At 43.3% G+C, this 16579-nt stretch overlaps 2 protein-coding genes across 6 annotated transcripts in view; one reads left to right on the forward strand and one right to left on the reverse strand.

Moving 5' to 3' along the window:
- WDR37 (WD repeat domain 37) overlaps nt 1-16579 on the forward strand; it is a 215128-nt gene that overhangs the window by 78881 nt on the left and 119668 nt on the right. The window lies entirely within an intron of this gene.
- Nucleotides 1257-7902, reverse strand: LOC129136236 (rho GTPase-activating protein 17-like). The gene is made up of 5 exons (XM_063781241.1): nt 7752-7902; nt 5900-7582; nt 4352-4431; nt 3360-3437; nt 1257-3034 (listed from the first exon to the last, which is right to left on the reverse strand). The coding sequence occupies exons 1-2, from the start codon at nt 7900-7902 to the stop codon at nt 6543-6545; spliced, it is 1191 nt and encodes a 396-aa protein (XP_063637311.1). The 3' UTR covers nt 1257-3034; nt 3360-3437; nt 4352-4431; nt 5900-6542.

Here is a 16579-nt window from a genome sequence, read left to right on the forward strand (position 1 = left end):
ACAGTCATTAGATTGGAGGGAAAATCTGTGGAGCATATATAGACTACTGGAACTTTGCACCCTGTTGGTTGGGGCCTAAAGTAATAGAGCAACTTTGGAAACATTATCTTGGAAGTCTGGCTGTGTGCATACCTCTGTGCCCAGCACACTAGGTGTGTGTTTAGAATACGGTTGATTATGCTGTAATGTCTAGAGCATTTGCATTAGAATCGTCTTGAGTGTTTGTTAAAATGGAGACCTCTGGGTCTCTAGAAGCTACTGACTCAGAATCTCTGGGGAATGGTGACCTGCCTTTTATAATAAACATGCTCTCATGTGGGATTCTGCTGTCCAGTTTGAGAACCACTGTTCTAAAGAACTTGAACATGTGTTGGGAGACTGTGCAGCGTGATAGCATCAAACTAGAAACAACACGAACATCCACAGGGGTAAACTGGCAAATCTACACAGAGTTAGCACAGAGCGGTAAAATCGGAGAACACCATGCTACACGCAATCCTTGATCTTAGGAACATAATGTGGAATGAAAACATAGGCACTGAAGACCACAGACATATGAAACCATTTTCATAAAGTACAAAAACAAGCAAAACCAAACCACGTCTGCCAGTCCGTCTGTCTAATCCGTGGTCACATATTTTGGTGGGGGGCAGAGGGTAGGATTGGGAAGAGCTCAGAATTGGCAGTGTTTGGTTCTTAATTTGGATGGTGGGAACATGTTTTTTTTTTTTTTTTTTTTTTTTTTCTTTTTTTTTTTTGAGACAGTGTCTCACTGTGTCACCCAGGCTGGAGTGCACGGGCTCAATCATGGCTCACTGCAGCCTCGACCTCCTGGGCTCAATTGATCCTCCCACATCAGCCTCCCTAGTAGCTGGGACTACAGATGCATGCCACCACACCTGGGTAATTTTTGTATGTTTTTGTAGAGTCAGGGTTTCGCCATGTTGCCCAGGCTGGTCTTGAACTCCTGGGCTCAAGCAATCTGAGTATTCATACTTTATAATACTTTACAATTAGAAGGAATTTTTTATACTATTCCTTCAGTGTACCTAATATTATATAATTAAAAGAGTAAGAAATTCTAAAGAGAAAGTGTGTGTTATTCCAAAGATGGATAAAGTGAGTGCTGATAAGATGGGGGATTTATACCAATATTTTTTGATAGCATCAGTTTTAAACTCATCATTGAAGAGCCATATTTTATTCACTTCACATATTAGTACTTTTTCCATTTATAAACATGTAGTTTTATTATTCTAAGCTATCTGATATTCAGGCAGTGTGCACATTTCATAGGAGGAAACACAAAGCCAATTTTGCTCCAAGATAATGTCCTTGAGAAAATGGTCACTGAGGAAGTTGTTGAAAGGCAGTGTGTTACACTGTGTCAAAACTGGGCTGCTTTCAAATACATTTTAGAAATCCCAGCTTTAAAGTAGGAAATGTAATAAGGATTTCATTTGCCAGGTGTGATCATAAAACAATAAAAGTAGTTTTCTAATGTTGCTCATAAACTGGGACTGAAAATCATTTCAAATCCAGGAGACAGTCCAAAAATGGTTATTGAGCAATGGCCACATATTGGAATAAAAATTTTTATTTTCAGTCTGTGTTTTGGGAAAACAGCATTTCATTGCATAGGTGGATAAGTTCTAGAATATTGGCTAAACATATAATCATTTTCTATAATGCATATGCATTACAAAAGTTTTATAGCTCCTGAAGTATTATGGAGTTTTCTAGCTCCATAATACAAAAACGTTCTACTGATAAACTTTATTTTCTTTCTTTTTCAGTAATAAAATTAATTGTGTATGTTCTCTGACCACTCCCTGTCTGAAGGAGCTAATTTTAGTTTTCCTCTCTTTTGAAACAGCTTTGTTCTGGTATTCTGGTGTAACAGACAACACACCAGACATATTTAAGGTATAAAACGTGATTTCCTTTGACAGGCATTTACCATGAAATCATCCCCACAACCGAAATCATGCACAATCCCCCAGGGAAGTCACCCGGGCCCTTCCCTGTTCCCTGCACTGCCCCTCTTCACCCCCACTCCACCCTTGGGGAAACACTGGTCTACCTTCTGTCACTAGAGATTAATTTGCATTTTCTATAATTTTGTATAAATGCAGTTATACAGTATGTATTTTTTGGTTTCTTTCACTTAGAAAAATTATTTTGAAAGATTAATTTTATTGCATATCCCAATCTATTTCTTCTCATTGTGAGTAGGATTTTGTCATGTGGATAAACCACATTCATCTGTTTACCTGCCGATGGACATTTAGATTGTTTCCAGTTTTTGGCTATTTCAAATAAAGCTGGTATGAACACTTGTGTGCAAGTCTCTGTGGTGACATGTTTTCATTCTCCTGGGCGAATTCCTGTAAATGCTGATTTTGAACTTTGAGAGCCTGCCATACCTTTCCCAGTGTGACCATTCTGGAGACCTCTGGTTTCCATTCCAACATGTGAAAGAGCTTGGAAGTCGTTTCTGTCTCCCTCACCATAAAAAGGCAAAAAACAGAAAACAGTGATTTTTCTTAGATCACAACAGAGAGTTGTGGTCACAGGGCAAACTGGTGACCCAAAACCGGAGAAACAGGCAGATACAGAGAATGATGGCTTCCGGAAGAGCAGCTGCTGGAGCCAGAAATGGGTCAGGACCCCACATGGGGCCATGGAGGCATTGACAGAGGCTGGGGCTGGCTGCGGACTGAGGGCTCCCAGATGTCTGGTCTGCTGGCTGCCTCAGTTTCATGGGTTCTCTTTCCAGGAGCACCACCAAGTTCCTATGGTGAAGACGGGAGACGGATCCCCTCCAGTGTGGTGAGGGGAGGGAAGGTGACTGTGAATTCAGCTAGAGCTTTCTCCCTACAGACCCACTCTGCAAGGGCAAGGCCTTCACCAGCACATCTGACCTGGGGGGAGGGAAAATCACTTGGCTCCAGCCTCTTAGCCTTCCTGTCTCAGGGGGCAGTACCTTGAGGATCATTTGTGAAGGTCACAGCCACAGATGTGTGCAGGCCCCCTGAAAACACAAGACCAAATCATGGGACTACAGACCCCTCCCCTCCCCTTTCCCTCCCCTGCCTTCCTTTTTCCTCCCCTCCCCTTCCCCTCCCCTCCCCTCCCCTCTTCCACCTGGCCTCACAACTACAGAGCTCCTGAATAAGGACAGTCAAGGGGGCCACAGCTCTGACTCTACTTAAGAAGGAGTTTCAAGGGAAATCAAGACAACGGGAGAGAAAAGCAAAGACACCAGAGGAGATTGGAGACTTGCAGCTACAGCAGACAATGAGCCCAGCCTCCCTCCTAGACAGAGGCATAAAACCTCACACCAAAGGCCTGCTTACCTCAGTGCCTTCTGCTGAATACATCATGTTTAGCTTTCAGCTGAAGATGAGAAGGCATGCCAAAAGTCAAAACACAATCTGAAGAGACAGAATATCAGACCAGACTCAGATATGGCAGAGACACTAGAATTAGCAGACATGAATTTAAAAACACCTATGATGAGTATGCCAAGGGCTCAAGTGGGAAAAGTGAACAACAAGCAAGAACAGTTGGGTAATGTAGGCAGATAAATGGAAATCCTAAGAATAAAAATACTAGAAATAGAAAACACTGTAATAGAAATGGAGAATGCTTTTGATTGGCTTTTAGCAGACTACACATGGCTGAGAAAAGCATCAGTGAACTTCAAGACAGGTCAATAGAAACCACTCAAACTGAAAAGCAAAGTGAAAAAAGAATGAAAAAGGCAGAATGGTATCCAAGATTTGTGGCACAATCACAAAAGATATAATGTGTGTTTGGGAATACCAGGAGGAGAAAGAGAAAGGATGAGGTGAAAGATGTAAAGTAATAGTTGAAACCTTTCCAAAATTAATGGGAAAAACCAGACTACAAATCAAGAAAGCTCAGGGAATAAATACCAAATAGATAAATACCAAGAGACTTGGTCAACACTTAGGCACATTATATTCAAACTGCAGAAAACCAAAGACAAAAAGAAAATCTTGAAAGACTTCAGGGCAAAAATACTTTATCTATGGAGGAACGATAATAATGACATCAGATGTCAGGAACCAATGCAGCTAAGAAGAGAATGGAGTGAAATGTTTAAAGTCTGGAAAGAAATGACCATCAATAAAGAATTTTGTGTCCAGAGAATTGTCCTGCAAAAGTGAGGGAGAAATAGTTTCCGAGACAAAAACAGGAAATATGTGCATTTATCTGTATCCTGCAGTTTGAAAAAAATTTACCAGTTAGTTATAATCACTTTTAGCACAAGTTCTGTCAGATTTTCTACCTTGGGATAGGAGCAGTTGGCTTATTTTCTTACTTTGATGTGCTGTGATGGTGAGAACCCTTAATACAATGTATGACCAAAGTGGAGAAGGTGAACTCCATGTTGTTCCTGATCTGAAAGAGAAAGCACTCAGTATATCACCATTAATTAGGATATTAGCTCTATGTTTTCCACAGATGTTCATCAAGTTGAAGGAGTTCTCTTCACTGATTGCTGAAGAGTTATTAACAGAAATGGATGTAGGATATTTTTTCCGATTTTTTTGGTGTTTATTGAGATAGCCATATGGTTTTTCTTTTATAGGTTGTTAATATGATTTACATTAATGGATTTATGAATGTTAACCTTGCATTTTTGAAGATAAACCCAGTTTTGTCATACTGTACTATTTTTATATTGTTGCATTTGATTTACAATTATTTTGTTAAGGATTTTTGTGTCTATGTTCATGAGAGAGACTGGGCTGCAGTTTTCTTCTGAAGTCTCTGTCTGATTTTAATATCAGCATAATGCAGGCCTCATAGAGTTGGAAAGCTTTCCCTATTCTTCAGTTTTCTGAAAGAGTTTGTGTAGAATTGGTATTATTTTTACCTTAAATGTTTGGTAGAATTCATGAGTGAAGCAATATGGATATGGAGTTTTCTTTGTGAAAAGGTTTTAAACTATAAGTTAAATGTATTAGATATGGGGATATTCAGGTTATTGATTTCTACTTGAGTTAAATGTTGACAGCTTATGTTTTTCAAGGAATTCCTTCATTTCACCTAAACTATTGAATTTATTGGCATAAAGTTGTTCATATTATTCCATTCTCTTCCTTTAATATCTGTAGAATCTATAATAATGTCACCTCTCTCATTCCTGATATTGGTAATTATGTCTTCCTTTGTTTCCTGATTAATCTGGCTGAAGGTCTATCAGTTGATTGATACTGTTAATGAACAAAATGTTGGTTCATTGATTTTTCTATTTCGTGTGGTATTTTATTGTTTTCTGCCCTGATTTTTATTATTTCCTTTCTTCTCATTACTTTTGAGCTTACTTTGTTCTTCTTTTTTCACTGAAGGTGGAAGCTGAGATCTTTGATTTAAATCGAAGTTTCAAAATTACATTTCCATATCTAACTGCATAGATGGGAACTTTTAAAATAGGTGACACGTGTGTTTTTTTTTGTTTGTTTTTTGGTTGTTGTTATTGTTGCTATTGTTTTTAAGTGAAAACATTAGGAAAAATAGTCACAAAAACATAAAAGTCATCTTTACCAGAATGAAACCATGTTTCATAGCCCTTTATCTTTATGAAACATTGTACAGTTACTTTACAGTTATTTTCTGTTTTTTTTTTTTTCTCAAGAACGGAATGTGTATTTTTCAAATGTAAAATTGAACTTAAATTTAAAACATCATCATCTGGAGTGGTTGAAATGTGCCTCTGTTTGGGAAATGCATGGGGATGATTAATTATCCTAATTCAGTGCCATCAGATGCAGCCGCGGGTGCTCAGACAGCTCCTATGTCAGGCTTCCCTTTTCCAGCCCATGTGAAAACAGAGAATGGGGCTGGGTGGTGCGGGGCTTGGTACCTTTCCATGAGGCCAGGGTGTCCTGGTGGCAAGGCTCTCAGCAAACCTCTCCTCCCAGCCACCACAGATTTTCTTCTCTTTCCTGCCTTTCTGCTGTGGCTGTCTGTCCCAGGTCACATGCTCTCCTCAGCAACGGAATCATTGAACGACGCTCCCAGCCTCTGGCTTTACATTTCTCTCCTTGTAGATAAGTTTGTTTATGAAAGCTGTTATTTTCTTACCAACAGCTAAGATGTCTTGAGGGACTGATTAATGATATTCCTTGCCCAAACTAAAACAGGCTGAAGCAGCGTTGTGCTTCCATTTCTTTCTTTTCATTTTTTAGCTGAAGTCTTGTGCTTGCGTTGTTACTTTTAGCTTCACTCCATGGTTTTGCAGCATCTTTTGAAGTCACATATGGACTTGAGCCCACTCTGAACAAGGGAGGACCACACTGTTGCCCTTTCTGGGTTAGGCCCCTCCAGCAGGCACTGAAGGTATCTCCAGTTCTCGCATGGCTACTTCAGGAAAGGGTGAAATGCCGACCGTGGGCGACACAGCAGGCCTGCAATAGAGATTGCCCAGGAATCGTCAGTATCCACTGCAAGGAACTCACTCCATGTTTGATGTATTTGGGAAGCAGTATGTATTTCCTGTTAATTTTCTAGTTCGTGGTTATGTTCTGTATTTCAAAGATTTCCAAATGTGCCAGGAAAGAGGAACCCCACAATATTCCATCCAAGTAACCACTGCCTGTGGGATGAAGAATCCATTTAAAATGGTGTCTCTTCCAGTAGCTCTGTAAATGACTGGATGCTCTGGAGAGTGGGTTCAACGCTGTCAGAAAACAGTGCATGACTAGCGCAGCCCTCGTGAGTGAGCGACTGGGGTGGGACTGTGGCAATTCTCCTGAGTGACCGGAGGGGCCCGGGCAGCTCTCCTGAGTGAGCGACCGGTGGGGCCCGGGCACCTCTCCTGAGTGAGCGACCGGAGGGGCCGGGGCAGCTCTCCTGAGTGAGCGACCGGTGGGACTGTGGCAATTCTCCTGAGTGAGCGACCGGAGGGGCCGGGGCAGCTCTCCTGAGTGAGCGACCGGTGGGGCCCGGGCACCTCTCCTGAGTGAGCGACCGGTGGGACTGTGGCAATTCTCCTGAGTGGTGACCGGAGGGGCCGGGGCAGCTCTCCTGAGTGAGAGACCGGTGAGGCCCGGACAATTCTCCTGAGTGAGCGACCGGAGGGGCCGGGGCAGCTCTCCTGAGTGAGCGACCGGTGGGGCCCGGGCACCTCTCCTGAGTGAGCGACCGGTGGGACTGTGGCAATTCTCCTGAGTGGTGACCGGAGGGGCCGGGGCAGCTCTCCTGAGTGAGCGACCGGTGAGGCCCGGACAATTCTTCTGAGTGAGTGACCGGAGGGGCCCGGGCAGCTCTCCTGAGTGAGCGACTGGTGGGACCGTGGCAATTCTCCTGAGTGAGTGACTGGAGGGCCCGGGCAGCTCTCCTGAGTGAGCGACTGGTGGGACCGTGGCAATTCTCCTGAGTGAGTGACTGGAGAGGCCCGGGCAGTTCTCCTGAGTGGTGACCGGAGGGGCCGGGGCAGCTCTCCTGAGTGAGCGACTGGTGGGGCCTGGGCAGCTCTCCTGAGTGAGCGACTGGTGGGGCTGGGGCAGCTCTCCTGAATGAGTGGCCGGTGAGGCGATCCTCCCTGCTGATTTTGTAAGGAAAGAGCCTTACCAGACCCCAAAGACCACACCCAAGGGTGCCTTCAGACATAGTCTCTGGTATTTTTTTAAACTAATATTTAAATGTTACCAACATTTATGAAGCAAAAGGTTTAAAATTCAGATTTTTGACTTTTCTTGCAAATATTAGAATACCAGACAAAACTGGGCCAGCATCTCCACATTGCAACTGGTGGAGCTGCAGAGGGGCCACCCTGTCTAGATACCTGCGCCAGGACCAGGTCAGCACCATCCTTAACCGCCGGAACTCTTGCAGGAATTTGAATTTGCACCCTATGAAATACATGCTGGCCACTTTCTAAATTTTCTCTTTGAGCCAACTTCTGTGCAGATCCCCAGACTCTGCCACCTGGATGTCATGGATGTCCTGGATGGCAGAAACTCATGATATCAACATTTATTTTTCCACAGCATTTTATTATGAAAATTTTCAAACCTACAGAAAAATTGAAAGATTTTTTTTAGTGAAAGCCCATATTTCCACCACTTAACTTTATGATTAACATTTTACATTCCTGTTTTATCACATATTCATCTATTCTCTATCCCTCTACCAAACCATTTTATCTTTAGATGTTAGTTTTTAGGGCAATTTTAGGCTTACAGCAAAGTTGAGCAGAAAATGCACAGTTGTTGCATATCCCTCTGCCCCCACACATGCGTGGCCTCCTCCACTGTCAGCATCCCCCACCAGAGGGTGCACTCATTACAATTGAAGAGTCAGCATTGTCACATCATTATCACCCCAAATCCACAGTTTACATTAGGGTTCACTCTCGGTTTTGGACATTCTATGGGTTTGGACAAATGTATAATGACATGGATCCATCATTTTAGTATCATGCACAGTAGTGCTGCTGCTCCAAAGAAACCTCTGTGCTCCACCTATTCATCCCTCCCTCTCCTCAGCCTTGGCAGCCACTGATTTTTTAAAAAATTACCTTCACTTATAGTTTTGCCTTCAGAATGTCAGAGTTGGAATCCTACAGCATGTAGCCTTTTCATATTGGCTTCTTTCACTTAGCAATAAGCATTTAAGGTTCCTGCATGTCTTTTCATGGGTTGGTAACTCATTTCTTTTTGCTACTGAATCATATTCCATTGTCTGGATGTCCCAGAGTTTATCCATTCACCCACTGAAGGACATCTTGGTTACTTCCAAGTTTTGGCAATTATGAATAAAAATGTTATAAACATCTGTGTGCAAGTCTTTGTGTAGACATAAATTTTCAACTTCTTTGGGTAAATACCAAGAACAGCAACTTTTGGATCATATGGTAAAAGTATGTTTAGTTTTTTAAGAAATTGCCATACTACCAGATATGGTTTGGCTGTGTCCTTACCTGAATGTCATCTTGAATTGTAACTCCCACAATTCCCACGTTTTGTGGGAGGAACCTGGAGGGAGGTGATTGAATTACGGGGGTGGGTCTTTCCTGCACTGTTCTCGTCATAGTGAATGAGTCTCAAGAGATCTGATGGTTTTAAAAAGAGGAGTTCCCCCTGCACAAACTCTCTCTTTGCCCACCACTATCCATGTAAGACTTGCTCCTCCTTGCATTCTGTTATGATTGTGAGGTCTCCCCAGCTTTGTGGCACTGTAAGTCCATTAAACCTCTTTTTCTTCCCAGTCTTGGGTATGTCTTTATCAGCAGCGTGAAAACGGACTAATAAGCTACCTTTCAAAGTAGCTGCACCATTTTGCTCTCCCACCAGAAGCGAATGAAGGATCCTGTTGCTCCATATCCTTGCCAGCATTTGGTATTGTCAGTATTTTGGATTTTGGTCATTGTAATAGGTGTATGGTAGTATCTCATTATCGCATTGTTGTTTTAATTTACAATTACTTAATGACATATGTTGATGAGTATCTTTTCATGTGCTTACTTGCCATCTGTATATCTTCTCTGGTGAAGTGTCTGTTCAGACCTTTGGCCCATTTTTAAGTTGGGTTATTTTCTTTTCTTTTTTTTTTGAGACAGAGTCTCGCTCTGTCACCCAGGCTGGAGTGCACTGGCACGATCTTGGCTCACTGCAAGCTCCGCCTCCCAGGTTCATGCTGTCCTCCTGCCTCAGCCTCCCGAGTAGCTTATTATTGAGTTTTAAGAGTTCTTTGTATATTTTGGATAACAGTCCTTTATCAAACGTGTCTTTTGCAAGTACTTTCTCCTATCCTGTGGCTGGCTCCAGGATCTGTAGTGATATCCTCTATTTTGTAATTTTGGTGATTTGTACCTTCTGTTTATCTTTGTCAGCCTAGCTAGAGGTCTATCAATTTTATTGATTTCCTTTTGGGGGTCTGGGGATGGAGAAGTAGCTTTTTGTCTCATTGATTTTCTCTCTTGTTTTCCTTTTAAGTTTAATTAATTTCAATTTTAATCTTTGTTATTTCCCCTTTCTGCTTGTTTTGGATTTACTTTGCCTTTTCTAATTTCTTGAGGTAAGAACTTAAATGATTGATTTCTTTCTTCTTTTCTAATATAAATGTTATGTGCTATAAATTTCCCTGTTGGAATTGCTTTAGTGATATCCCACACATTTTGGTGTGTTTATTTTAATTTGTATCCAGTTCCATGCATTTTAAATTTCTTTTAAAACTTTCCATTTGACCTATGGTTCATTTAGAAGTATGTTGTTAATTTCAAGCGCTTGGATGTTTTCCTGTTCTTTCTGCTATTGATTCTAATTCTGCTATTCGTTTGTTCCACTGTGGTCAGAGAACATACTGCATGATTTCAATTATTTAACATTTCCCAAGTTTTGCTTTTACGGCCCAGGATATGTTCTATTTTGTTACAAGTTTGATGAGTGCATACAAAGAATCTGTATTCTGCTGTCATTCGATGGAGTCTTCTGTAAAATTCAATAGATCTCATTGGTCAATATTGCTTTCTTTTATATTTTTGATGAATTTTTCTTGTACTATAAATTGTTGAGAGTGGGGTGATGAAATTCTCAGTATAATTGTGGATTTGTCTATTTATTCTTTCAACCTTGTTTTGCTTCATGTATTTTGAAGCTCTGTCATTTGGTGCATACATATTTAGGATCATTATGTCTTCTCATTTATCCTTTTATCATCAAGTAATGTCCCACTTTATCCCTAGTAATTTTATTTGCCCTGAAGTCTACATTTTTTTGATATTAATATAGCTACTCTGGCTTTAATTTTTTATTTATTTTATTTTATTTTATTCTATATTTTGAAACAGTGTCTCTCTCTGTCACCCAGGCTGGAGTGCAGTGGTATGATCATGGCTCACTACAGCCTTGAACCCCTGGCTCAAGCAAACCTCTTGCCTCAGTGTCCCTAGTAACTGGGACTACAGGCATGTGCCACCATACTTGGCTTGCTTTTTTAAATTAATGTTTGCATGATATATCTTTTTCCATCCTTATCCTTTTTGTTTCAAGTTAAGAAAAAAGATAAGGGTGTCTGAAGTGAGTTTCTTGTAGGCAGCGTATAGTTGGGTCAGGTTTTTAAAAAATTCATCCTGCCAATTGCTGACTTTTAATTGCTATATTTAGACTAATTACATTTAAAGTAATCATTGATATGTTAGGACTTAAGACTGTTGTCTATTAGTTTCCTTTATCATTTCTGTTTTCTTGCCTTATATGTTATTTGGACTTTTTTTTACAATTCCATTTTGATTTATTTATAGTGTTTATGAGTATACTGCTTCATATAATTTCTATTAGTTGCTTTAAGTATTACAATATACATACACAACATCACAATCTACTGGTATCAGTATCTGTCTTAGCACTTTGAGTGAAATGTACAAAACTTACTTTCAATTAGTTCAATTTGTTCTTTCTACTTTTAAAATATTGTCATGAGTATTGCTCTGACAATAAAATTGTCTCAAGTATTTGCTCTGCATACATCAACCACATCGGATGGTTTTCTCATTTTTGCTTCAACCATCAAATATGATTTTAAAAACTCATGAGGAAAAGAATAATGTGTCCTATTTATCCCTATTTTTACCTATTTATATGTTCTTCCTTCTTTTCTGAGGTCCCAAGTCTCCTCTTACTCTAATTTCCTTTCTGTTTGGAGAGCTTCCTTTAGCCACATTTTAAGTATAGGTCTACTAGCAACACATCCCTTTATATATTTTCATCTGTAAACATCTTTATTCCTCCCTCATTCCTGAGGGATATTTTTGCTGGATATAAAATTTAGGGTTGACAATCCTTTTAGCACTTGAAAACTGTTGTACCACCTTCTATTGGCCTCCATGGTTTCAGATTAGAAATCTGCTATATTTGAGTAGGTTTTCCACTGTTGGTAATATGCTGCTTCTTCTTGGCAGCTTTTTTTTTTCTTTTTCTTTTTTTGAGATGGAGTCGCGCTGTGTTGCCCAGGCTGGAGTGCAGTGGCATATCTTCGCTCACTGTAAGCTCTGCCTCCCAGGTTCACATCATTCTCCTGCCTCAGCCTCCCGCGTAGCTGGGACTACAGGTGCCTGCCACCATGCCCGGCTAATTTTTTGTATTTTTTTAGTAGAGACGGGGTTTCACCATGTTAGCCAGGATGGTCTTGATCTCCTGACCTCGTGATCGACCCACCTCGGCCTCCCAGAGTGCTGGGATTACAGGCTTGGCAGCTTTTAAACATGTTTTTATTAGTTTGTAGTCTTTAGAAGTTTAGTTACAATGTGTCTTGGCATGAATTTCTTTGGGTTTATCCTGCTTGGGACTTAACAAGATTCTTTAGTCTTTAGGTTTATGTCTTTTGCCAAATTTGGCCAATTTTCAGCTATGATTTCTTTGAATCATTTTCTCAGCCCCACACACTTTCTCCTGTCCTTCTGGGACTCTGATGGCATGAATTTTGATTTTGTTTTTGTTATTGTTACATTGGTCCTTGAAGCTCAGTTCATTTTTTTTTAAATCTATTTTTTTTCTCTGTTGGTCAGACTGTGTAGTTTCTATTGTTCTATCATGAAATTCACTGATCCTCTCTTTGGTATATTTATTCTGCCATTGAGCTCATGCATTGAGTTTTTTTTTTGTTTCAGTTGTATTTTGGGGTTCCACAATTTCTGTTTGATTCTTTTTGTATCTTCTATTTATTTGCTAAGTCTTTCTCCTTTTTCACTTGGTTCAAGAGTATTTGTAATTGTTATTGTCTTTGAGTGGGGGGTGATTCTGGTCCTGCAGGAGGGCACCTCTCAGGCCACTTGGTGTTGGCAGAATGCTCACTGTTTGCTAGTGCCACTCAGAAGGGTGGAGTGCATTTCCTCAAGTCTCCTGGTGCTTCTTAGTTTTTGGGAGGTGGGTGAGAAACCCTGAGTTGCAGGGTGGACAGTGCTTCCCCAGGCCTCACGGTGTGTGTAGGGGGAGGAGGGAGACCCTGGGCTTGTGAGGGGGAGAACATTTATCCAGGTCACCTGGTGTTGATGGGCCCTATTCATCCTTGCTGGCACCCCTGGGGGTGGGCACAGTTTGTGGTGGAAAGTCCTTCCAGCGCTGCCTGGTGGGCCCTGGGCCAGAAAGGTTTTCCTGTGCTGCCTGGTGCCTGTAGCTGTCCTGCTCAGTCCCTGTCTGTGTCACCTGATTCCTGCTGGTATTGCCTGCTGGTGCTCTCCTGAGCCACTGGTGCCCATGGGTGTGGGGTGGGACGCTGGGCCTGTGGGTGGGGAGTGCTTTCTGGGCCACCCATGCCAGAGGGGCTCCTGGTTGTTCTCAGCTGACGTGGCTGCTGAGGTGCTTCCCAGGGCCACTTGCTGGTGCTCAGTGGGAGTCAGTAGACCCCAGGACCGTGGGTGGAGACTCCACCAGACCACCCAGTGCTGCAGAGGCTCCTGGCTGACCTCTGCAGGCACCATGGACAGAGCAGAAAAGTATCCAAGAAAGATTGGGCTGGTTTCTGCAGCTTGGTGGGGTTGAGTAAGCTGGAGGTCTGGGCCTGGGCTGCCTTCTGCCTGCAGGTGGGGGTGGGAGCACTGGGATGCTGCCTTTCCTCAAGTCCTCAGGGCCTCCCCACTATCTGCTCTCCCCCTCCCACCTGTCAGACCCTTCCTTTGATTGTCACCTCGTGGGGAGGAGCAGGGAGGGAGGAGTCTGTGCTGTCTCGTCAGAATCAGAAGTTGTTAAGTCTTAACAGTGTCGTAGGAGGAAAAGTGGTTTTAAATTTTGATGAAATCCAAATAATCAACTTTTTAAAAAGCCTTTAACAACTCTCTGTCTCCTGTGTAGGGGTTGTCAAACTTTCTTAAAGGGTCAGATAGTGAATATTTCAAGCTTTGCGGGCCATGTGATCTTGGCTGGAACTGTTTGAGTGCTGTGGTAGCATGAACACCACCATAGACAGTATGCAAATGAATGGGCGTGGCTGCATGAAAGCCACCATGAGCAGTATGCAAATGGATGGGCGTGGCTGTGTCCCAGTAAAACGCCGTGGGCTGGGTGTGGTGGCTCACACCTGTAATCCCAGCACTTTGGGAGGCTGAGGTGGGCAGATCACCTGAGGTCAGGAGTTCAAGACCAGCCTGGCCGACATGGCGAAACCCCGTCTCTGCTAAAAATACCAAAAAAATTAGCCGGGCGTGGTGGATCTCAGCTACTCAGGAGGCTGAGGCAGGAGAATTGCTTGCTTGAACCCAGGAGGCAAAGATTGTAGTGAGCTGAGATTGGGCCACTGCACCTGAGCCAGGGCAAGAGAGAGGCTCCATCTCAAAAAAAAAAAAAAAAAAAAAAAAAAAAAGCCGTGGGATGGATCTGGCCCAGGGGCTGTGGTTTGCTGAGCCCTGGTCTATAGGATAAAACCGGGTGCGGCAGTTGACACCCCCATGATTGGACCCTTGCAGTCTCTGTGGCTCTACCCAATTAGATGCTGACCTGAAGTCCTTCGTGCATTAGGCTGTGGACCACGCACCTGGAACAGGCTGTCTCCCTCTCCCCAGCCGTTCTGTGGACCATGGGCCTGGGACATGCTTTCTCCCTCTCTCCAGCCTCCTTCTGGAGAGAATGTGACTTACACATTAAGATTAAGCCTAAAGATCAGGCCACTATCAACCTTTTTGACCCCTCTGATGCTGGCACTCCCTCCAAATGTGTACTGCAGTGTCTGTAATATTTTACTGTCATCGTTTGTTATATTTTTACCATCATAGAGACCGTGGACCTATCGGGAACCATGTCTCTCTCCCAGCATGACACCTAGCTTGTGGCAGCACTGACTGAAGAAGTGCTGACCTTGTGTTCCATTCAGACTTAGTTGAAAAGAAAATGCTTGTCGGGTGACTGGAGGAGGACGGGTTCTTAAGCGAGTGGAACTTGGCCCGGTGGCGTTGCCTAAAGCTGCCGCCCTTCCTGGGCTTCTGCATCTCACGCTCATCTCCCAGGTTCCTGACCCTCTCACCTCACCGGCCTAGGAGATGATCGGCCTCCATCCCTTACAACTATGCACAGCATGGCAATTCCCCACAGAGACCGTCTTTTCCCCTTGATCCTAACTCAAAGCATAGGCAGTTTTCCCTGACTCCGTTTATGTTTTCTGCATAGGGTATTAGGGGCTAGTTATCTCCTCAGTACATTTCTCTATATCTTGAAAAGAAGCTTAATACACAAAAGCAGCAACTACAATTATTCAGCTTATACATTGTCAGTAACCTGTCTTCCACCATATTATACATTGTCAGTAGCCTCTCTTCCACCATATTATACATTGTCAGTAGCCTCTCTTCCACCATATTATACATTGTCAGTAGCCTCTCTTCCACCATATTATACATTGTCAGTAGCCTCTCTTCCACCATATTATACATTGTCAGTAGCCTCTCTTCCACCATATTATACATTGTCAGTAGCCTCTCTTCCACCATATTATACATTGTCAGTAGCCTCTCTTCCACCATATTATACATTGTCAGTAGCCTCTCTTCCACCATATTATACATTGTCAGTAGCCTCTCTTCCACCATATTATACATTGTCAGTAGCCTCTCTTCCACCATATAACCTCACAGTTAGAACCGTTACATTCCCATGGCGCGTCCTAGGCACAGTCTCTCTAGCCTTAGAAAGCTAACGTCATCTTAACCTTGCAGCCACAGCCAGCAGCTGTGAAGACCGGGGCCAGAGGAAGCTGAAGTGTGGTGAGCGGGTTGCTATGGCAGTTATCAGCACTTTCAAATATCACAGGGCGGAAATTGCTTCGCTCAGCAGTGTCCGTTTTAATCTGCACATTAGTCCTTTCTGCAAATCAGCGCATGGTAGGAACCTGATCTGCTGTTAGATTGAGTGGCTCCACGGTCCCTCTTTGTGGAGGGGGAGAGATAAGGGAGAGGGACAGTTCCCAACAACCTCTGCCTCTTCTGCCACCATGGATTCCGCTGACAGGAGAGCCTTTCTTGCCACTCAGGAGCCTGTGCGCCCGGGACAAGCTGGGACGAGAGCTGCTGGGTGGCGCACACAGGGGGCACAGGCCACTGGATCATGGTTGGCTTTGTCCTCAGGCTCCCTTCCCGGGGATGCTTCCCTCCTGATCCGTCCTCAGACAGGTGGCCCCCTCCTGACTTCCCTCCATCACACACATGTGTGTACACATGCACACACGTGAGCACACATGAGCACACATATGAGGACACACATGCACATGCATGCACCACACAAAATGCACATATGCACACATGCACCACACAATACACCCATGTGAGCGTGCACATGTGAGCACACACACCACAGATATACATGCATATGAGCATGCACAGAGGTATCCACACACCACACACATACATGCACACGTGTGAGTGCACACATGTGCCCACACACGACAGAGGCACCCTTGGCCCTACTCTCTGCTCCAGCTGCAGAAGCCCCTGCCCCCGCTTTGATGGTGTGGTTGTGATTCACGGAAATAGTCAATCCAGTGTCTGCCTCAGCCCAGGGCAGAGGGGTGTGATGGACAGACGCCCAGGCATGAGCAAGTGTGTGTGCAGACGTCTGGG

The sequence above is a fragment of the Pan troglodytes genome, chromosome 8 (genome assembly GCF_028858775.2).
Source record: "Pan troglodytes isolate AG18354 chromosome 8, NHGRI_mPanTro3-v2.0_pri, whole genome shotgun sequence".
Taxonomy (NCBI): domain Eukaryota; kingdom Metazoa; phylum Chordata; class Mammalia; order Primates; family Hominidae; genus Pan; species Pan troglodytes.